This window comes from Schistocerca nitens, chromosome 4 (assembly GCF_023898315.1).
Source record: "Schistocerca nitens isolate TAMUIC-IGC-003100 chromosome 4, iqSchNite1.1, whole genome shotgun sequence".
Taxonomy (NCBI): Eukaryota; Metazoa; Arthropoda; class Insecta; order Orthoptera; family Acrididae; genus Schistocerca; species Schistocerca nitens.
Genome location: NC_064617.1, coordinates 298328352 through 298351749, shown reverse-complemented (window position 1 = coordinate 298351749; position 23398 = coordinate 298328352). Strand labels below are relative to the sequence as shown.

Here is a 23398-nt window from a genome sequence, read left to right as displayed (position 1 = left end):
CAGACGAAAATGAATATTCTATAACTAGAAATTACAGCTATTATTAATGTATGACACAAGTGACACCCAATCACCTGACCACGTTCGAAGTCCGTGAGTTCTGCAGAGCGCCCCATTCTGCTCTATCAAGATGTCTAATGATACTGAGTTCGCTGATATGGAGTACCTGGCAGTAGGTGGCAGCACAATGCACCTAATATCTAAAACATATTTTTTTGAGGCTGTCCGGATACTTTTGATCACAAAGCCTTATAGGAATTTGTTCGATCATCAATGTGAGTTACGAGTGTTATCGATGCCATCACCGGTGAAAGTGGCTTCATCAGTAAACAGAAGTAAGGGGTTTACAAGGTAATTTTGAAATGGACAACGACAAAATTATCTTTCTTGAAGGTGTTGAATCCGCTGTAAAAGACAGCAATAAGAGAAATTATATGCGCAATGTTCACTATATTCTTGTAACTGGAGCACCGTTACGTGATGAAATTGTGTGTGTGTTTGTTGGAAGACTACTTTCTGTGAACTGAATAAGACACTCTGAGACAAAAACACTACACACCACGAAAGAATTATCCGAATGAGATAGAAATCGGTAGATGTGATATACATAAAGAGACAAACAGGTGATTACAATTTCAGACAAATTGGATGATTTGTTCAAGAGAAAGAGCTTCACAAATTGAGCACGTCAATAATGCATCGATCCACCTCTTGCCCTTATGCTAGCAGTTATGCGGATTGGCATTCAAATGCGTGTGAATTCCTAAGGGACCATATTGTTGAGGTCATCGGTCCCTAGACTTACGCACTACTTAAACTAACCTATGCTAAGAACAACACACACACCCATGCCCGAGGGAGGACTCGAACCTCCGACGGAAGGGGCCGCGCAGTCCGCGACATGGCGCCTCACAACGCGCGGCCACTCCGCGCGGCGGATTGGCATTGATTGATAGAGTTGTTGGATGTCCTTCCCAGGGATATCGTGCCAAATTCTGTCCAATTACCGAGGTACATCGTCAAAAATCTTGAGGTGGTTGGAGGGTCTGGCTCATAATTCCCCAAACGTTCGCAATCGGTGAGAGATTCAATGACCTCGCTGGCCAAGGTAGGAGTTGACAAGTACAAAGACAAACAGTAGAAACTCTCGCCTTATGTGGGCTGGCATTATCTTGCTGAAATGTAAGCCCACGATGACTTGCTATCAAGAGCAACACAACAGGGTGCAGAATATCGTCGAAGTACCGCTGTGCTGTAATGGTGCCATTGATGACCTTTTGGTTCAAAAACCGAATAACTCCGCGCAATTCGCACTTGGCGGTAACATCCAACGGGAGCTCCTTTCTCAATGGCTGCCAAGCTAAGTCTGAGCGCCTCAGGGCAGCGTGCGCATGTTTCCACATAGCGCGTGAAGCACTCTTCATAACAGTGTGACCATCTGCCACACAAACAGAGTTCTGTACTTATTGAAAAATGGAAGACCTAACTTTTGGGATTACCCTCTGCCAGCGGAAAGATGCACTTGACGGAGCACAAAAATTCTAGTATGTTCCTATTTATTCAAAAGACACTGCCTCAGATGTGGGGTACCAGTTGCCTCATTCCACCTTCCTCAACACCTTTACAAATTTTCATATAAATTTTGAAATGCAAACAGATTGGCGCTATTTTTAGCAAGCAACTCACCTCAGCTCCCAGAATTTTTCCCAACTGTATCTGACTCACACCCAAAAATCCACCGCTGTAAGTCGCGTTTACCAGTCCACTCACTAATTCAGCCAACCCCATTGTCATTATCTATTTGTGTCTCTCTGTCATCGTCTCCTGTGCCACAGGCAAAGGCCCGTTCGATCTGTCCTACTACTACAGTCTCCTCTCACTGTAAATACTTCCCACTTGCTCTCTCTTATTGCTAACACCTCATACGTGCAAAAAATTTTGCATTTTCTGCAGTACAGCAATTCTGAATTCGTCATATGATCAAGGAAACAAATGGTTCAAATGGCTCTGGGCACTGAGGGATTTGGCATCTGGGGTTATCGGTCCGCTATACTTGGAACTGCTTGGGCCTGGCTAATCTGGTGACATCACACACGTCATTGTCCGGGGCGGGATTCGAGCCTGCGGCCGTGGCGGCGGCGAGGTTCCGGCCTGAGGCGCCTGGAGCCTCTCGGCCGCAGCGGCCGGCATCGCGGAGACACTGTACAACATATTTCTCCGTGCTACGTCACTTTATAAAATACGTTTTCACCTCACATCTGACTGTACATTTGTATTTTAATGTAGGTTAAATCTGAACATCTGTACCTCGGAAACGGATAAAGCTATGAAGAAAATTTTCAAGACCAATCAAGATCGGGATCTTAGGAATCCATCGTAAAAATTTCAGCCATTTGTAAGGCAAAGCTGTCTTGGAATCCGCGGTCGGTTTTGGTCCGCTGATGACGGCGAAAATATACCAAAAAGACCATTTTTGTGGGGTTTTCGCTGAACTGCATATGGCTCCACCTTAAGCCCAAAAAGCCCACAGTAGACCACATCAAACGCAAACTGAATCAACGATTTGCTTCACTTGTCTAAGCAGGAGGAAATGTGTGATAGTCATACTTCGACACAGTACTGTAGGACAGTGGCTCTGTGTTAGAGCCAGTACAGAGGATTACCGACAATCATTCTTCCCACGCACTGTTCGCGTGTGGAAAAGGGTTGGAGGGGTCAGATAGTCGTATCGAAAGTACCCTCCGCCTCACACCATTAGGTGGCTTGCGGAGTATTAAAAAAAAGTGGAAATGGCGAAACCAGATCATCACTCCTGCTTGTTGGGCCGTATGGCGGGCGACAGTTAAGTTGGTAGCCCACCGCTGTCTGCGGCGTCTTTAGACAAGTCTTCGGCCTGGAATCTCACTTATGAAGTATGTTCATAGCTCCGCAGACAGTGTAACGTTCCTTATGGCGACCTACCGCAATAAATATTTCCGTCGCCTATTACTTCGTAACTTAGAGAGGCAAACACATTTAGTGAAACACCCTGTATGTGCGTATCGCTACCCCATGAATTTTGTCACCTCAGTGTATAAGTGTCAATGTACTGGTGTAGGTTAGAGTAGAAACTGCAGCGCCCACCTCGTCCATCTCGGCGAGGTCCCCCGAGATGTCTGCGGCCGGCCCCCGCAGCCAGCGCAGCGCCGCGATGGCGTCCTCGCGGCGGCCGCGGCCCAGCAGGTAGAGCGGCGTCTCGGGCGCGAAGAAGAACAGCACCGTGAAGGCGACGGGCACCGCGCCGCACGCCAGCCCCAGCGTCTGCAGCGACACCGCCTTTCCCACCACGTACACGTACAGTATACCTGTCGCAGCACACACGGGGCCTCAGTCAGCACCTCCGTCCAGCCCCCACTTTGCACAAGAAATTAAGCACACCCAAGAAAACATTAATCTTTCCCGGAAGATATCACCCTCTAACCTTGACAATAGCCTCAATTCGGTGAGGAAGAGAGGCCATAAATTGCCTCAAGTATGCCACATCCCAGCGGTGGTTTATCATAAACCACATGGGATAAACAATAGCGGCCAGTATCACTCGTCAGTTTTGACCAATGATGTGATATCGAATCCTAAAATCCTACACGAATATGCTTTGCCATGAAAATATAAGGATCAGATACAGAATCGTACAAATACTTAAAAATAAATATTGAAGCTATCGGGACAAACATGGGTAACCGAGGATTTACACTACTGGCCATTACAATTGCTACACCTAGAAGAAATGCATATAATAAACGGGTATTCATTGGGCAAATATATTATACTAGAACTGACATGTGATTACATTTTCAAGCAATTTGGTGGCATAGATCTTGAGAAATCAGTACCCAGAACAACCACCTCTGGCCGTAATAACGGCCTTGATACACCTGGGCATTGAGTCAAACAGAACTTGGATGGCGTGTACAGGTACAGCTGCCCATGCAGCTTCAACACGATACCACAGTTCATCAAGGGTAGTGACTGGCGTATTGTGACGAGCCAGTTGCTCGGCCACCATTGACCAGATGTTTTTAGTTGGTGAGAGATCTGGAGAATGTGCTGACCAGGGCAGCAGTCGAACATTTTCTGTATCCAGAAAGGCCCGTACAGGACTTGCAACATGCAGTCGTTCATTATCCTCCTGAAATCTAGGATTTCGCAGGGATCGAATGTAGGGTAGAGCCACGGGTCGTAACACATCTGAAATGTAACGTACACTGTTCAAAGTGCCGTCAATGCGAACAAGAGGTGACCGAGACGTGTAACCAGTGGCACCCCATACCATCAAACCGCGATGTCGCCAAATACGGATGCGACCATCATGATGCTGTAACCAGTACCTGGATTCATCCGAAAAAATGACGTTTTGCCATTCGTGCACCCACGTTCGTCGTTGAGTACACCATTGCAGGCGCTCCTGTCTGTGATGCAGCGTCAAAGGTAACCGCAGTCATGGTCTCCGAGCTGATAGTCCATGCTGCTGCAAACGTCGTCCAGCTGTTCGTGCAGATGGTTGTTGTCTTGCAAACGTCTCCATCTGTTGACTGAGGGATCGAGACGTGGCTGCACGATCCGTTACAGCCGTGCGGATAAGATGCCTGTCTCCTCGGCTGCTAGTGATACGAGGCCGTTGGGATCCAGCACGGCGTTCCGTATTACCCTCCTGAACCCACCGATTCCATATTCTGCTAACAGTCATTGGATCTCGACCAACGCGAGCAGCAATGTCGTGATAGGCTACAATCCGACCTTTATCAAATTCGGAAACGTGATTGTACGCATTTCTCCTCCTAACACGAGGCATCACAACAACGTTTCACAGGCAACGCGGGTCAACTGCTGTTTGTGTATGAGAAATCGGTTGGAAACTTTCCTCATGTCAGCACGCTGTAGGTGTCGCCACCGGCGCCAACATTGTGTGCATGCTCTGAAAAGCTAATCATTTGCATATTACAGCATCTTCTTGCTGTCGGTTGAATTTCGCGTCTGCAGCACGTCATCTTCGTGGTGTAGCAATTTTAATGGCCAGTAGTGTAGAATACCTAGCAATAATGGTGAAATATCGAGAACGAAAGAACCAGAGAAGCACAGTATAACATGAACGAGATTTTCACTCTGCAGCGGAGTGTGCGCTGATATGAAACTTCATGGCAGATTAAAACTGTGTGCCGGACCGAGACTCGAACTCGGGACCTTTGCCTTTCGCGGTCAAGTGCTCTACCAACTGAGCTACACAAGCACGACTGATGCCCCGTCCTCATAGCTATACTTCTGCCAGTACCTCGTCTCCTACCTTCCAAACTTTACAGAAGCTCTTCTGCGAACCTTGCAGAACTAGCACTCCTGAAAGAAAGGATATTGCGGAGACATGGCTTAGCCACAGCCTGGGGGATGTTTCCAGAATGAGATTTTCACTCTGCAGCGGAGTGTGCGCTGATATGAAAGTTCCTGGCAGATTAAAAGTGTGTGCTTGGGTAGCTCAGTTGGTACAGCACTTGCCCGCGAAAGGCAAAGGTCCCGAGTTCGAGTCTCGGTCCGTCACATAGTTTTAATCTGCCAGTAAGTTTCACGGTATACCATGTTTCAAAAATGCAAAAAACTACCAAATGAGCGCAAAGCAATTTAACTGCTATCGAAAACACCATTTGCCCTTTACAGCTCAACTTAGAAGATCATTACCGATACATAGTCAAGCGCCGTGCCGAGTGACACACCGTCAGATCACCACAGTTAAACACCAACGCGCGTAGCCCCTATTTGGATGGGTGACCATATGCGCTTTAATATGTTCCTATTTGCCTTTACGGTAGAGGGTAGTGGAGAGATGTGGAATGGAGTCCCTGATAACCATTCTTTGCGCCAAACGCCCTGGGTTCCAAACCTCTCCACAGTGTCTCATGAAGTGAGGGCATGCGATACTGTTCATGGGATTCGTCCGTCGTACGGAAACGTTAAGCTCGTCGGGTCCCATTTGTGCTGGTTAGACACTGGACTCGCATTCGGGAGGACGACGGTTCAATCCCGCGTCCGGCCATCCTGATTTAGGTTTTCCGTGATTTCCCTAAATCGCTCCAGGCAAATGCCGGGATGGTTCCTTTCAAAGGACACGGCCGACTTCCTTCCCCGTCCTTCCCTAATCCGATGAGACCGATGACCTCGCTGTCTGGTCTCCTTCCCCAAACCAACCAACCAACCAACCCCTTTGTGCTCTTCGAGACGAATAGACTATGTATCGGCAATGGGTTTCACCCTCTCTCTTCCCTCATCATGCCGAACATGAACATGACACCACCCATCACCTATACTTACGTATACAGCGCTCACACTGCGTGAGGATAAGGTGCCTACGGCGTGAAGGATAGGGAAAACCTTTCCTATGCGGCGGCTTAACCTACCCTTCGGGGTCTCCCAACTATTCATGGCATACGACTTTACTTTACCGATACAGAAATCCAAAAACAGATAGCAGTTGGTTGGGTGATTGATTTGGGGGAAGGGACCAAACAGCCAATTCATCGGTCCCATCGGATTACGGAAGGATAGAGGAGGAAGTCAGTCGTGCCCTGTCAAAGGAATAATCCTGGCATTTGCCTGAAACGATTTAGGGAAACCACAGAAATCCTAAATTAGGATGCCCGGACGCGGATTTGAACCGTCGTCCTCCAGAATGAGAGTCCAGTGTACTAACCACTGCGCCACCTCGCTCTGTCAGAGAGCAGTACAAAAAGCCATAAGAAATTAGCACAGCGGGCAAAAATTTCATTTTATAAAAGAAAATTCATTTTTATATAATTCATAGTTTACATAAATTGCAATCAAAGTTTCCTCTTGTTACTAGGATTACCAAAGTAATGTCTGATCTCTGGATGCTTCGAAATTCCATGTCGTTAACAACGACATCACATAGCACATTCTGGCTCAAAGCTGACGTGTGATAACGAACATTCAAGTTCACCCATCCCACGGATCTCGCGCTGTCACCGGTCAGGGACATTGCGGAGGTAGGATCAGTACTTCGAGAAAAAATTAACCGTCAATAGTTTTATTAAGAACAAGGATGGCAAGGTAGCAGTAAAGAAGGGAGGAAAAGCTGAAAGGATGAAGGATTATATAGAAGGGCTATGTAAGGGGAATGAACTTGAAGGTAATGCTGTGGAAAGGGAAGAAAAAGTACTGTGTACGAAGATGAGGTGGGGGGCATGATACTGCGAGAAGAATTTGATAGACGCTGAAAGACGTAAGTCGAGTGAAGGCCCCTGGAGAAGACACTCTCGCAGAATTATTGACATCCTCGCAAGAGCCAGCCAGGGCTAAATTATTATAGCTGGCGTGTTAGATATATGACACACTTAGAGACCAATGTTAAAGTTCCAATCCTAGAAGAGGCAGGAGTAAATATTAGGGAACTACATGGCTTGGATGAAAATTAGTGACAACAATGCTATAAAACATACCAGACGTTAGTGACAGATGTTCATCCTATTACATGCCCTCAATATAATCGCCTCGCATCTCCACCACGTTCCCCGAGACAGATGGAAGGCGCCGTACACCGTCAGTGCATCCACCTCTGTCGATGTCTCGCAAGGACCGCCTATGGATCGAATAATGTCTTCTCTTGTGTTGTAGTACGGGCCACGAAGAGATTCCTTCAATTGGTGAACAGGTCTTAGTCTCAGAGACTCAGGACGTAATCTCAGTGACTCATATCGGGTGAAAACGGTGGATTTTTCAGTACCTCCCACCCGCACGTACGCAGAATCTCCAACACGGGGCTCACCGTGTGGCATCGTGCATTGAGATGAAGGACGATGGGCTGCAGTGTCAGAATGTGCAGTAACTTTCTTCTCAGCGTGGGACGAGGGTCATATCGCGAGATATTGCAGTAGCAGCCTGCAGTGGAGTGTCTTGTAAGACGCTTGAACTGCCCTCTCGCACTTTCAGACAGTACACACTCCAGCTGACTCACACAGCCGCCGCCGCTCACTGCACGACGTTAACTGACTAAGCTCCTGCTACCAGCTACAGACAGCATCCATGACATTTGACGTACATCCATCACGTTACGGCAGTGTTGCACTTTTATCCAACCCTAGTATCAGAATAACAACTCATGGCTGCAATATACTGACACGAAAGATTTACAGAATAATGAAAAAATGCTAGAGGCCGACCTCGGGGAAGATCGGTTGGTACTGAAACACAACATAGTGGTGAATGTTCCTAATCAACATTAGACGAGACTGAGCGAAGGTGCGCGTAACTGACCAGCAAAATGATAGCACATATCGATGTCGCTGGCCAGGACCCTGAACTGGCAAGCTAGCACTGACAAAGCACGCGCTGGGTCAGTGCGTTCGTGGAATTCCTAGACGTTTGCTGTCCAAGACTCTACCTGATGGCTAAAGCTGGGTTCTGACAGAATATATGGGCATTTTAATATCCTACCAACATAAATTTGTAATACTTTCACCATCATACAAGGGTCGTTCAATAAGTAATAAAACTCTTTTTTTCTGAAAGCTGGTTGATTTTATTCAGGATTCCAGTACGCCATGTTATTCCCCAATCTTTTGGCTACAAAGCCCTATTTTTAAACATAATTTCCGTTCAGTGCGACGGCCTTATGGTACCTTGAGGGCGTGTATGCCCACATGGTACCACTCCACTGGTCGACGTCAGACACAATGTCACGCTGCATGAAGCCGGCCGGGGTGGCCGAGCGGTTCTAGGTTCTTCAGTCCGGAACCGCCCTGCTGCTAACGTCGCAAGTTCGAATCCTGCCTCAGGCATGGATGTGTGAGATGTCCTTAGGTTAGTTAGGTTTAATTGGTTCTAAGTCTAGGGGACTGATGACCTCCGATGTTGTCCCATAGAGCTTAGAGCCATTTGAACCATTTCGTACTGCATGAATAACCTCCCCATCATCCACGTTCTGCTTCCAGCGAAGCGCATCCTTCATTGGGCCAAACAGACGAAGTCAGAAGGTGCGAGGTCCAGTCTGTACGGTGGATGACGAAGGACAGTCAGTAAAGTTTCGTGAGCTCCTCGCGGGTGCGAAGACTTGCGTGAGACCTGGCGTTGTCATGGAGAAGGGGACGTTTGTTTGCATTTTGTGGCGACGAGTATGCTGAAGTCGTTCCTTCCATTCCCTGAGGGGAGCACAATACACTTCGGAGTTGATGGCGCACCATGACGGAGGGCATCAAACAGGATAACCCCTTCAGATTCCCAGATTCCCATTGGCGTGACTTTACCGGATGAGGCTGCGGCTCTGAACTTTTTCTTCGGCGGAGAGGTGGCGTGGCGCCATTCCGTGGATTACCGTTTTGTTTCTGGTTCGAAGTTATGAACCCATGTTTCCACGCCTGTGACGATGTTCGACAAAAATTTGTCACTATCAGCTTCGTAACACGCAATCAATTTCGTACAGGCCGTCCTTCGTTGTTTTTATCGTCTTCTGTTAGGCGGCGAGGAAATCAGCGAGCACACACCTTTGGATACCCCGACTGACGAACGAGTATCCCAGCAATACCAACAGGGACGTCCTGCTTAGCAGCGAGATGTTTCATTCTTATCCGTTGATCATCTCGAATGAGAGTGTCCGCACGTTCCGATATGGCAGAAGTGACAGCTATGTGCAGGCAGCCGCCACGCGTGGCATCGGACATTTTTGGCCGACCTTGTTACGATGGTGACAGATGCCTCGTCCAACGACTCACCGTGTTTTTGTTCACTGCCAGGTCTCTATACACATTCTGCAAGCACCTATGAACATCTGTGATGCTCTGCTTTTCCGCCAGAAAACTCAGTAACATCTCTCTACTTGGAACGCACCTCCATTACAAACACGATTTTGAAGACTACGTACAGCGCCATCACCTATCGGGACTTCATGAAAGTACGGGAGCTGAAGCAGGAATATACCACCATTTCCCACAACAAATCTCGAATTTTTTCAACTGAAATTGTCCGAGAAAAAATATGTTGCATTACAAACTGAACGCCGCTTATAGTTAGCATTTTATAGCGGAAGACAGTTTGATTGAGAAAGAAGTATGCAATTTCTTTAAAACAGGAGGGCTTTTAACTGGATAACAAATAATCGAGTCATTCCGAAAATGAAGAGCGTGTTTTAACATTTAATTCGAACATTAATAAGGAATGATAAATGAAAAGGTTTAGTAACAAGCAAAACTTCAGCGTTTATTTGGTATAATTATTACTGTAGCTAACTAACTGATTTTGAAGTAAGCTAATAACATACGAACGCATAGTTCCGTGTTGATATATGCTGAGAAAAACAATTTCTACCAACATCCTCATAAAGACGGCGGCCTTGTGCTACGTACAGCTTGGATATCCGAAGGTTGAACCGGGTGCAGAAACGCGCAACGAAAACGCTAGCATACATGGGCTGGAGCAAACACCAGTAACGTCACTGGAGTCAGGGCCGCTGTATAAGAACGACCGCAACAATCATTCTAAGTCACCGCATGACAATGACTAAGGAGCACTTGGCCGTAAACTCGTGGGTTATAAACTACTTGATGCGGCTGGAAGCCCAAGAGAATTTTACCACTAAACTAATAACCAATCACAACAGAAAATTAAAGAATACTGTCGATTATAGTAATACTAATCGTTGTGTATCTATCAAAAAAATTGGGTGATACCTACTTCCTTGAATTAACTACAGTTTCAGTCTTAGATAAAATTAATACGCCTATTCAGTAAGACCTGTTAAAGTTAAGGGCAGTTGGTCATATTCAGAGGAAAGGTCGTGAATAATCCTCTTAATTATGTATTTTAAACGGATCATAGTTACCTGTGACAGAAATTTAATAAATGGTTGCTGAAGCCGAACAATAAATGCAAATAACACCGCGTTTGTTGTCGGAGGATGCGGTTTTTAAAGCCACACGCTGTGATCCCAACACTTTTAATTTAGGTTATAAAATGTAGTTCTCATCTTTATTTTTCCGTATTTAGATAGCAAAAGTAAGGGATTTGGAGGCAGAGTGGGAGCACCGATGTATGGGGACCGGCCGCGCCGGGTGAGGGATGATGTGTGAACCTGAGGGAGATTAGCGTGTTACATGAGTCGGAAGTTTAGTGGAAGTTACGGGAATACGTTCTGAGCGTCTGGAATGTCGCAGCGCTGAACTTTGTACAATTCGGTGCAGACGCGCAAGTTTTAGACTTGGTAAGATTCAGCGTGCAGTGGCACGGAACTCTGAATTATTCGCGCGGCACACCACCCCGGACTTGGCAGAATTTTCGTACAGTGGCAACGGACTTTAAGTTTAGAGTCAACAGTATCAACTCTGAACTACACAAGTTAAATGGTGACAGTCTTCAGCTTAGTTTACTCTGCTGAAATTTGCAAAATTATTTGGCAAAAGAGTGCAGGTTATACTCAGACCTCCAGTTAACAACAGAACTACGAAGCCGATCAAAGATTAAGTGTGAAAGGCTGACAAAAGTTGCTTCCGTTGGGAAGTTAGTACAGCGTTAGAGTCTCGTACCAAAGGGCCTGCGGTCCTAAACCAAAGGACGATAAATTTTTTCGCTGTATTACGCGTGAAAATGTTATATGGGACAACGTGTTTTTGACACATAAAAGGGCTGTGTGGTTCAAAAATGGTTCAAATGGCTCTGAGCACTATGGGACTTAACATCTCAGGTCATCAGTCCCCTAGAACATAGAACTACTTAAACCTAACTAACCTAAGGACATCACACACATCCATGCCCGAGGCAGGATTTGAACCTGCAACCGTAGCAGTCGCGCCGTTCCGGACTGTAGCAACTAGAACCGCTCGGCCACCGCGGCCGGCGGGCTGTTTGGAATTTACAACATTATTCTCTTGGCAGCCTGCTTTCGCTTCGTTTCTTTGTAATTAGTATCCCTATAGAGAAGATTTGTAGTTTCACAGAACAGACAATCAGAACAGAAAAATAAGCAATTGCGTCACACGTGCGGAAGTAATAGTAATGATAGTAATTAATAATAGACAAAATAATAAGATCAATAATAAGTGTATAACGGTCAACTAACGAAGCGAAAGCAGACTGCCAAAAGGACATTGCTTAAATAGCTCAAAAAATCCATGAGTCTACGACACCATCTCCAAATAAACAATGAATCGCGTGACCTCCGACCCAAGTGACAGCGTTGTGTTTCGTCCTCGGGTAATAAACAGCGCCCGGGAAGAGGAGAGTGCGGAATCGACATAAGCCGGCGACATCCGTAAAAAGAGAGCCAAAATTTTTGACCAACAAAACACCAGATCCCTTCCGCCGGCCCACAATGTATCCGGTGTTCGTCTATATCATGGACGTTGCAGTTCACACTTAATGGCGAATCTGTAAAATGGATCCTATGGAGTCTCTCTCGAGTAATGTGTTTTCTGTTCACCGTCAAGTACCAGGTCGAACGTACGTCTGAATCTGGCGTTACCACGTTGACTGTGCGCCATACTATGTTTCAATGCACGGTAGTATATCTCAGTTCGACGACATTGGGCTACCAGCGGCGAAGTATTGTGCGATAGATGTCACTGACCGTTGGTAAACGAGAGACGGGTAGGTAGCTATACTCCAGATAAAGCCTCCCAAAGTAGGAAAAGGGCACAGGTATCTCAGTAAGCCCCACTGGAGAGTCAAGGGAAGTTGGTGCCAGAGCCTCCATCAGTAAGCCATGGAGGCTGGTGAGGCATCGTCGCCAAAGCTTGGGGTGCATACTAACGTACAGAGACACCGCTCGATCACAAACACTGATAAGACCAAGTTCGCCTCGTTCTTTGGGAAGAGTGAGGGAGTCGCATCGAACCTTAAATATCATTCCAGCGCTGACAAATGAACCGAATGTCACCATGATGCTCTGAGCTATGTGTTTAGGTACCGGTAGTGTTTGCGCTACATGCGGAATTCGTGATGCCTGATAGGCATTAATAAATTCGGTCCGTTGATGAAGGTCCAAAGCACGAAGACGAAGATCCGTAAGTCCAACACGGATGTGCTGCAAGAAGTTCTGATAATTAAGGGTCGTTGTGCGTGAGATGTTGTCCGTGAAGTCGATACCAACGGATTTTATCGCACTGTCTGAGGGGGCGACGCTTGTAGGTGTCATCCCAGTGCCAGTACCCAAGGCCATCGATTTATGTACATTTATACGGCTTCCCGAAGCTTCACCATAAGTGGCTAACCAATTAAAGGCTCTGCGGAAAACATGTTCGTCACGAAGAGTTAACATCTGATCATCTGCATACGCAGCGTACCTAAAAATGAAGCCACCAAGAGACAAACTCGTGAGGCGTTGTCGCGTATCCACAACAAATCTTCGATTGCTAAAGCGTACAACATTGTCCATAATGGGCATCCCTGTCTAACAGTGGCTAATGTGCAAGGTTCTTCTAATAATTTCCGGGTATGCAGCCGGATCCCGTCGACATTCTGCCACGATATTTCGGCCCAGAGACGTCCGGCATTCATCAGGTGAGTACACAACTACTGAAGAGCCCAGGTGCAGTCGCGGTATTTATGCCGAGTCTCGCGCATGCGAAATGTACTGGCATCCTACAGCGCATGCGTCAGGTGTTGACATGCGCAGCATAGCCGAGTTGTACGTGCTGCCCTCGGATGTCAACACCTGACGCATGCGCTGTAGGATGCCAGTACATTTCGCATGCGCGAGACTCGGCATAAATACCGCGACTGCACCTGGGCTCTTCAGTAGTTGTGTACTCACCTGATGATGGCCGGACGTCTCTGGGCCGAAATATCGTGGCAGAATGTCGACGGGATCCGGCTGCATACCCGGAAATTATTAGAAGAAGAAATACGCCGGGAAAATTTCAGAAGTCACAATGTGCAAGGTGTTCGACAGTCTACCGTTGACAAGCACTTTCGATGTTGCGCGTCTTAGGAGACGGAGTGCCACCTCGACGACAGCGCCCGGGTAATGCATATTCTGAAGAACAGAGGTTAAGTACGTATGACTGATGCTATCAAATGCTTGACTGAAGTCTATCGCAGCCAGCGCTCCTGGTACGCGACGAACCTTAGTGAGGGCAACCAACACCCTGTAGCGGCACAGGGCGGTGCGCATATTATGCGTCCCACCCACCGATGCCTGATCCACTGAGAGGACACGAGACATCGTACGCCAAATTCTAGCTGCGAGTAGACGTGTGAAGATTTTCATATCACAGTTCAACAAAGTTAATGGTCGGTAGTACATAACAGGTGATCCTCCTTGAGGTTTACGGATTGGGATGATGATACCTTCCAGAAAGGAAGTCGGAAGTTGCATCTCTGGTGTCATGAGCTCTTGGCATATAGTCGTCCAATAGTGCATCAACAGCCTCTAGAATATCCTATAAAACTCCGAGGGTAACCCGTCAGTTTCTTATTACTTCTGGGGTGCCCCTTTTCCTACTGCATCCAACAAGATATTTTTTTCATCTCGGTACACGAATATATAATCTGCTGATAACAAGACCTTTTATAGAATTTCTGCCTTGTTATTTACTATAGATTACATCCATTTCAGCATTTCACTGATACTGGCTCAAAATTAAGTTAAATGTTAGTTCATTCATCCATGTTACAAACGGGGTGAAAATTTCCTTTTAAGCCCAGCCAAACACCATTACTAAAACTCCACAACACCATTACTAAAATTAAATTTTTGGAGAAATCCCTGAGCCCTTTGAAATGAAGACAGGGGTCTGGGAAAGAGACGGGTTATTCCCAGTTCTCTTCAATATTGTTTTGGAGAAAATAATAAAAACCTGGAAAGAGGCTCTGAAGTTGAAAGGAATAAGACGAATACATCTTAGAAAGAAAAGAAACAACCTGAAATCGAGTCTTTACCTTTTGCAGACGACCTTGCCTTCTTAACCAGAAACTGTAATCATGAGCAAATAATGCTGGAGATCTTGCATAAGATAACTCCAAAAACGGATCTCCAAGTCTCGTATGAAACGACGGAATATATGAAGCACAGGTACCAAAATAGCAGTAATACTCCCTTGCAGCAAAGCAAGTTTTAAATCTAACCTAAAACTATCTCTCCTGGACAACTCCTTCTATTCCATGGACGAATTTCTGTTTATAAACTGGTAGCATGTGAATTCTTTTTTAAAAAAGACGTACCATTTAAGTGTCACTGCACGAGTGGGACTAAAAAAATAATACTATATGTTCATAAAAGTAAACACTAATTATTTATAAACATCCCGTCAACTGTCTAGTTCCACATCACTTCGACCAAAAACGTCGTTCAAACGGTATGTGAAACATGTGACAAACTCACTAAAATATGGGAAGACTGAAAGGACAGATAAAGTCAAATACTTATAAGGAAGAATCCTCCCCAATGGATTCGATAAAGAGGTACTGAAGGCAAGAGACAAAAAAATTAGACCTTGCTTACAAACTAATACAGAACAGACACAGAAAACAAGCGATTTCCTGCAAGGCCAAAACGGGCATGACAATCGAATTATAAAATCAGTAGGACTCTACGCTTCCGTGTGTCTTATCTGTGTAAATAACAATGTAAATGTTCGATTGTTCAAAATCTTAAATCTCCGAAAGTACTTCACTGACTGATTAGAAACTTTGACACAACGTCGCATTGGGATACGCGCGTGTTTTTAAATACCTACGGGAGCACCATCTTATACAAATTCATATTATAGTACAGGGTGTTATGGGTGTAAAAAAAAATATTATGATCATTGGTACCTTAATATCTACCCACTCCATTGTCTTACTTGTTTTTTCTCTGCGTCTAACAGTCTTCCCGCTAACACGTCACATAATTTATTGCCTGATGTTTTCTGCACAGTCGTAACTGCACCACTAAGTGAACGATGCCTGTCACTATAGACTAAACGTTCTGCGTCGACGAGTCGACGCATCACCACATAAATCGCAGCCCAGGGAAAAATAACTATTAATGGTTTGCTTTTACTACATTTATTTCGAGGTACTAATCAACCCAAAAACATACTATTCCACATAGCTATTACTGTAAGTCTGCAAATAAAGTAAATACTGGTGTAATTTTGCTCAGTACACTGTCCTCAGTCACCAATAAAAATATTTCCTCTTACATACCTAACACCATGTGTGAAGGGGACAAGTTGTTACCAAAAATGTCGAAGAGTACTTGAGCGATTTACTTCAGATTTTTACATTATACTGTAATGAATGTTCCTACGCACGCCACCCCAAAACAGCAGGGAACCTCCAGCTTGCTGCACTGGCTGGACAGTGTGTCTAAGGCGTTCAGCCTGACCGGGTTGCCTGCAAACACACCTCCGACAATTGTCTGGTTGAAGGCATATGCGACACTCATCGGTGAAGAGAACGTGATGCCAATGCTGAGCGGTCCATTCGGCATGTTGTTGGACCCATGTGTACCGTGTTTCATGATGTCGCGGTTGCAAAGATGCATCTCGCCATGGATGTCGGGAGTGAAGTTGCGCTTCATGCAGCCTATTGCACACCCTTTGAGTCGTAACACGACATCCTGTGGCTGCACTAAAAGCGTTATTGAAGACGGTGGCGTTGCTGTCAGGGTTCCTCCGACCCATAATACGTAAGTAGCGCTCATCCACAGTAGTAGTAGCCCATGGGCGGCCTGAACGAGGCATTTCATTGACAGTTTCTGTCTCTCTGTATCTCCTCCATGTCCGAACAACATCGCTTTGGTTCACTCCGAGACGTCTAGACACTTCCCTTGTTGTGAGCCGTTCCTGGCACAAAGTAACAATGCGGACGCGATCGAACCGCGGTATTGACCGTCTAGGAATGGTTGAACTACAGACAACTCGAGCCGTGTACCTCTTTCCTGGTGGAATGACTGGAAGTGATCGGCTGTCGGACTCCCACCGTCCAACAAGCGCTGCTCATACATGGTTGTTTACATCTTTGGGCGGGTTTAGTGACATATTTGAACAAAGGGACTGTGTCTGTCATACAATATCCTCAATTCAACGTCAAGTTCTGGGAATCGGGGTGATGCAAAACGTTTTTTGATGTGTGTGTAGTGCACCAAAACATTATGACCACCTGGCACCTGCTTAATAGCTTGTTTGCCAGTCTTTGGAACGAAATACATCACTGATTCTGCGTATCAGGGATCCGACAGCTTGCTGCTAGGTTTGTGGAGGTATGCGGCGTTAGATGTCTACGCATAGGTCATGTAATTCGCCTAAATAAACCGTCACAGTTCTGTCAAACAAACAGTATTACGTTAAAAAGATGGTTTACCAGCTGATTCACAGTATTATAGCATCGGTTGCGACCCAACGAAAATTGTTGAGAGAAAGGATAACAAACTCCCGGAGAAAAGTTTCCTATAGCAAGAGATTATCAAGAGTCACTCTCTTCACTCACTTTCCTTTGATTCATTAACGTTAACTGATGTTAGGTTTGGTGTTCAATTAAAGAACCTATTTCCACATGTGCGGACTGCCACTTACTTTTTATTCAATGACAAGGTCTGTGAACAGACAGATGGAGATACGATAGAGAGCCAGATGTCACCTGTTATTGCCAATCTGTTTGTGGAAGACATCGAAGAAAGCGCCCTTAAGTCAGCTACTTTGAAACCTGCGTGTCTTTTTTTCTCAGACTTGTAGAAGAAACTTTTATTGTCTGTCCTAATAGGACATCTGGATACAATCCATCCTAGTATTCACTTCACGATGGTGGTGGAGAAGGATGGCTGCGTCCCCTTCTACATCTACATCTACATACATACTCCGTAATATCCACCATACGGTGCGTGGCGGAGGGTACCTTGTCCCACAACTAGCATCTTCTCTCCGTGTTCCACTCCCAAACAGAACGAGGGAAAAATGACGGTCCTTTCGGAGAATTGCCGAACAAGTTGGACGTGCTGCATCTGTTGCGTCATATTGGTGACAACTCACTTTTCTGAGAAGAAAAAAATAAATGGCGAATTTATTAAGGACTACGTTGATGGATTTTTATTCAGATTGTTAGGAGTGTATCCCTAGCGTTTTAAAAAGATACACTGATCACGTCGATTAAATATTTGGTCGTAACATTGCAGAGCGATATGAAGTGGGACAAGCTTGTAATGGCAGTTGTGGGGAAGGCAGATAGTCGTCTTCGGTTCATTGGTAGAATTTGGGAAGATGTGGTGCATCTGTAAACGAGACCACTTATAAAACACTAATACGACCTATTATTGAATACTGCTCGAGCGTTTGGGATCCCTATCAGGTCGGATTGGGGGAGGACATAGAAGCAATTCAGAGGCGGGCTGCTAGATTTGTTACTGGTAGGTCTGATCATCACGCGAGTGTTACGGAAATGCTTCAGGAACTCGGGTGGGAGTCTCTAGAGTAAAGGAGGCGTTCTTTTCGTGAATCGCTACTGAGGAAATTTAGAGAACCAGCATTTGAGGCTGACTGCAGTACAGTTTTACTGCCGCCAACTTATATTTCGCGGAAAGACCACAAAGATAAGAGAGATTAGGGCTCGTACAGAGGCTTATAGGCCCCTCGGAAGGCCGTAATTTGACCCCTTTCAAAGTCGCTTAATTGGCTGTAGGAAGAAGTGCGCCCCCATGGTAAGGTTGCCTGCTTGCTTCACGCGTTCGCTCCACACTGAACCTTATGGCATTGAGGATTCGCTATTGGCTAGACACAGAAACCATTATCAGTACATCTACTACCCCACCCCCCACCCCCCACCCCCACCCCACCCCTAGGTGGCATAAGCCGTCATGGGTACAAAATCGACGGCATGTTTCCAGGTTGTAATGGTTCTTTATTTACGTGACCATTACGGCACTCCAACCCCAGTTCTTGATACCAGTAATATCGTACTACTATTCTGCGAAGTAACAGACATATTTTTGTGACAATATTCACATTTGGTTTTATTAATGTATTGGTATTCCGATGTGTCGATATATTACAGTGAAGAGAGACATATAAACTTACTGAAATATCAGACTCATTGAAACGCAACCTCTCTAATCGACGTAAGAAATCTTCCGTGTCCTTAATGTGATGCACACACCAACTTACAAGTGAGCTCAGCGGAGTAGCGACGTGTTTTGCTATACGGTATATCAGAGTACGAATCACCGAGCGAGATAGCGCAGTGGTTAGACACTGGACTCGCATTCGGGAGGACGACGGTTCAATCCCGCGTCCGGCCATCCTGATTTAGGTTTTCCGTGATTTCCCTAAATCGCTCCAGGCAAATGCCGGGATGGTTCCTTTCAAAGGGCACGGCCGACTTCCTTCCCCGTCCTTCCCTACTCTGATGAGACCGATGACCTCGCTGTCTGGTCTCTTTCCCCAACACAACCAACCAACCAAGAGTACGAATGGTTCAGCATATCAAACAGGAACCCTCCCCTTCTGGATCTTCGGGAGGCCACTTAATCTAGGCGGCACGGAACAACAAGAATAAAGACTCTTACAGTGATATGGTTCTTGTGTGTATACATTTCTGTTTGACTGTCATAATCTTTGACTTTTTGCCGCGAATGCACACAGAGCAGTCTTTGTTTCACTTTGCAGAAGTTAAGTTGTTATTTCGCTTTGTAAAAGAACAGTCAAGTCTTGTGTTTGGTAAAAGTGGAAATTAAATATATGAAGATTGATACAAAACTGTTTTCTTGATGATATGGCAATTAAGAAGAAGTATATGTGAGTTTACATGAAGTTTAATAAAAAAGTGGATCGTGAACACCAAGTCAAAAATTATTTCTACCACACCATTGCTCTGATCTGATCTGCAATTGTTTGTTCCTGAAAAACGCATTTTTTAGGTCTTCAAATATTGCTAAAATACAGATCTGGACCTTCTAGCAGTCAAAGTGGAATCATCCTAGATTCAACAAGATGAGCCATAACAACTTCGACGAAATCTACGTGGGAATCCGTTCAAGATAAGTGCGAAAATTAATGACTTTTTTACAGTGACTTCATTATTTCCATTCTGACGATACAGTCAATAACTTTGTTGTTGCCCGATAAAGCGAACATATGCGGCGTGAGAAACATTATTACTCTGATTTCTAGCTTACTTTGCAAGTGGTGGTATTGTTAGAAGGTGTACTGATTTCTCTTCCGGCACTGTACATTGGGCTGGTCCTAGGTTGCACTTGTAGAGGCGTCCTTGAATTGGTCCTTACGTTTCTTATTGAGCAGGTGGTTAACAAGCGTTTATGTTGGTCCACGAACACGCCAAGGTACATTGCGGTGTCAGCGGCCTATTCCACAGGGTGAGTAGCATGTCTGTGTCAGTCTGCTGTCTCTTCCTGGTCAGATGTCTGTGGCGGATAAGTGCCGTCTGTGTTTTCGTTGGATTAGATCTGATCCATTTGTCATCCGTGTCTGCAGTTTGTGGAGGTACGTAGTGGTCTTACGCTGTATGTCTTTGTTCAAAATGTGTGTGAAATCTTACGGGACCTAACTGCTAAGGTCATCAGTCCCTAAGCTTACACACTACTTAACCTAAATTATCCTAAGGACAAACACACACACCCATGCCCGAGGGAGGACTCGAACCTCTGCCGGGACCAACCGCACAGTCCATGACTGCAGCGCCTAAGACCGCTCGGCTAATGCCGCGCGGCTGTATGTCTTTGCGTTGGGAACAGTGTACCTGTACCCGGTATCGTCCGCGTATAGCGCGACTGTTTCGTCAAGTATCGTCTGCTGTATACAGCGCATACAGTGACGAGGAGACGTTGCCTCCTTGTGGGTCGTCGGGTGGGTAGGGTGCAGTATTTACTCCTGGATGGTGCCAGGCTTAAATACTAGACCTGGCCGAGCGAGGTGGCGCAGTGCTTAGACACTGGACTCGCATTCGGGAGGACGACGGTTCAATCCCGCGTCCGGCCATCCTGATTTAGGTTTTCCGTGGTTTCCCTAAATCGCTCCAGGCAAATGCCGGGATGGTTCCTTTGAAAGGGCACTGCCGACTTCCTTCCCCGTCCTTCCCTAAACCGATGAGACCGATGACATCAATGTCTGGTCTTCTTCCCCAAAGAAGCCAACGCAACTAGACCTGATCCTCCGAAGGACCTGTCTCAGGGAGCACCTGAAGGAGACAGCGAGTCACGCCGGCGAAATATCGTGCGAGAACGTTGTGAACAGCCGGCCCGTTGAAGACCGTCCAACGTAGGCTATTGTACTCACCACAGGTGAGGAGGAGCTGGAAGAAGACCCCGAGCGCGCCTCGGATCTGCTTCTCGGCGATCTCTCCCGTGTAGATGGGCACGGCCCCGCAGAAGGCGCCGCCGCAGAAGCCGGTGAGGACGCGGCCGGCGAGCAGCATGGGCAGGCCGCGGCCGAAGGCGGCGAGCGCCCAGCCGACGGCGCACGGCGGGCCCAGCGCCAGCATGACGGGCCGCCGCCCCCAGCGGCCCACCGTCAGCGCCGTCACCAGCATGGCCGGCACGGCCGCCAGCGGCGTCACCCCCGCCACCCACGACACCTCCTCCACAGCCAGGCCCAGCTCGCCGTTCAGGTGCTCCGACGCCGGCGACGACCAGCCCAGCGCAGAGCCGAACGTCCACGGGCCCAGCGCCGCTGGCCGGACAGAAACGATTCATTCCAGTGCTTCTGGGGAGCGTTAACTGTGATACGAAAGCATGATCAAAACGGGAGCACAGTTATAATTTCACAGAATGGCTAATTAACCTTTCCGCTGTTGTGGACCCGTGTACACGCCATTCCCCAGGCGTTGTAAAGCTGTATACGCGCGCGCCGTTTTTCTTTCCCCGCGATGCTACACTGAAGCGTCAACGAAACTGGCATAGGCAAGCGTATTCACATACAGAGATACACTACTGGCCATTAAAATTGCTATACCGCGAAGGTGACGTGCTACAGACGCGAAATTTAACCGACAGGAAGAAGATGCTGTGATATGCAAATGGTTAGCTTCTCAGAGCATTCACACAAGGTTGGCGGCGGTGGCGACACCTGCAACGAGCTGACAGGAGGAAAGTTTCCAACCGATTTCTCATACACAAACAGCAGTTGACCGGCGTTGCCTGGTGAAACGTTGTGATGCCTCGTGTAAGGAGGAGAAATGCGTACCATCACGTTTCCGACTTTGATAAAGGTCGGATTGTAGCCTATCGCGATTGCGGTTTATCGTATCGCGACATTGCTGCACCCGTTGCTCGAGATCCAATAATTGATAGCAGAATATGAAATCGGTGGGTTCAGGAGGGTAATACGGAACGCCGTGCTGGATCCCAACGGCCTCGTATCACTAGCAGTCGAGATGACAACCATCTTATCCGCATGGCTGTAACGGATCGTGTAGCCACGTCTCGATCCCTGAGTCAACAAATGGGGACGTTTGCAAGACAACAACCATCTGCACGAACAGTTCGACGACGTTTGCAGCAGCATGGACTATCAACTAGGAGACCATGGCTGCGGTTACCTTTGACGCTGCATCACAGACAGGAGCGCCTGCGATGGTTACTCAACGACGAACGTGGGTGCACGGATGGCAAAACGTCATTTTTTCGGATGAATCCAGGTTCTGTTTACAGCATCATGATGGTTGCATCCGTGTTTGGCGACATCGCGGTGAATACACATTGTAAGCGTGTATTCGTCATCGCCATACTGGCGTATCACCCGGCTTGATGGTATGGGGTGCCATTGGTTACACGTCTCGGTCACCTCTTGTTCGCCTTGATGGCACTTTGAACAGTGGACGTTACATTTCAGATGTGTTACGACCCGTGGCTCTACCCTTCATTCGATCCCTGCGAAACCCTACATTTCAGCAGGATAATGCACGACCGCATATTGCAGGTCCTGTACGGGCCTTTCTGGATACAGAAAATGTTCGACTGCTGCCCTGGCCAGCACATTCTCCAGATCTCTCACCAATTGAAAACGTCTGGTCAATGTTGGTCGAGCAACTGGCTCGTCACAATACGCCAGTCACTACTCTTGATGAACTGTGATATCGTGTTGAAGCTGCATGGACAGCTGTACCTGTACACGCTATCGAAGCAAGCTCTGTTTGACTCAATGCCTAGGCGTATCAAGGCCGTTATTACGGCCAGAGGTGGTTGTTCAGGGTACTGATTTCTCTAGATCTATGCACCCAAATTGCGTGAAATTGTAATCACATGTCAGTTCTAGTATAATACATTTGTCCAATGAATATCCGTTTATCATCTGAATTTCTTCTTGGTGTAGCAATTTTAATGGCCAGTAGTGTATGTAAAAAGACAGAATAATGCGCTGCGGCCGGCAACGCCTATAGAAGACAAATGTCTGGCGCAGTTGTTGGATCACTTACTGCTGCTACAATGGCAGATTATCAA

The 23398-nt window shown here is 46.6% G+C and overlaps 1 protein-coding gene across 1 annotated transcript in view; it reads right to left on the bottom strand.

Annotated features, from left to right (window-relative positions):
• Window positions 1-21489, bottom strand: part of LOC126252263 (facilitated trehalose transporter Tret1-like) — a 53165-nt gene extending 31676 nt beyond the window's left edge. Inside the window, exons 1-2 of the mRNA XM_049953135.1 lie at window positions 21237-21489; window positions 3124-3344 (exon numbers count right to left, since the gene is read on the bottom strand). Coding sequence (XP_049809092.1) covers window positions 3124-3344; window positions 21237-21489 — 474 coding nt within the window. The remainder of the gene's footprint in view (window positions 1-3123; window positions 3345-21236) is intronic.
• Between the last annotated feature and the right edge of the window lie 1909 nt (window positions 21490-23398).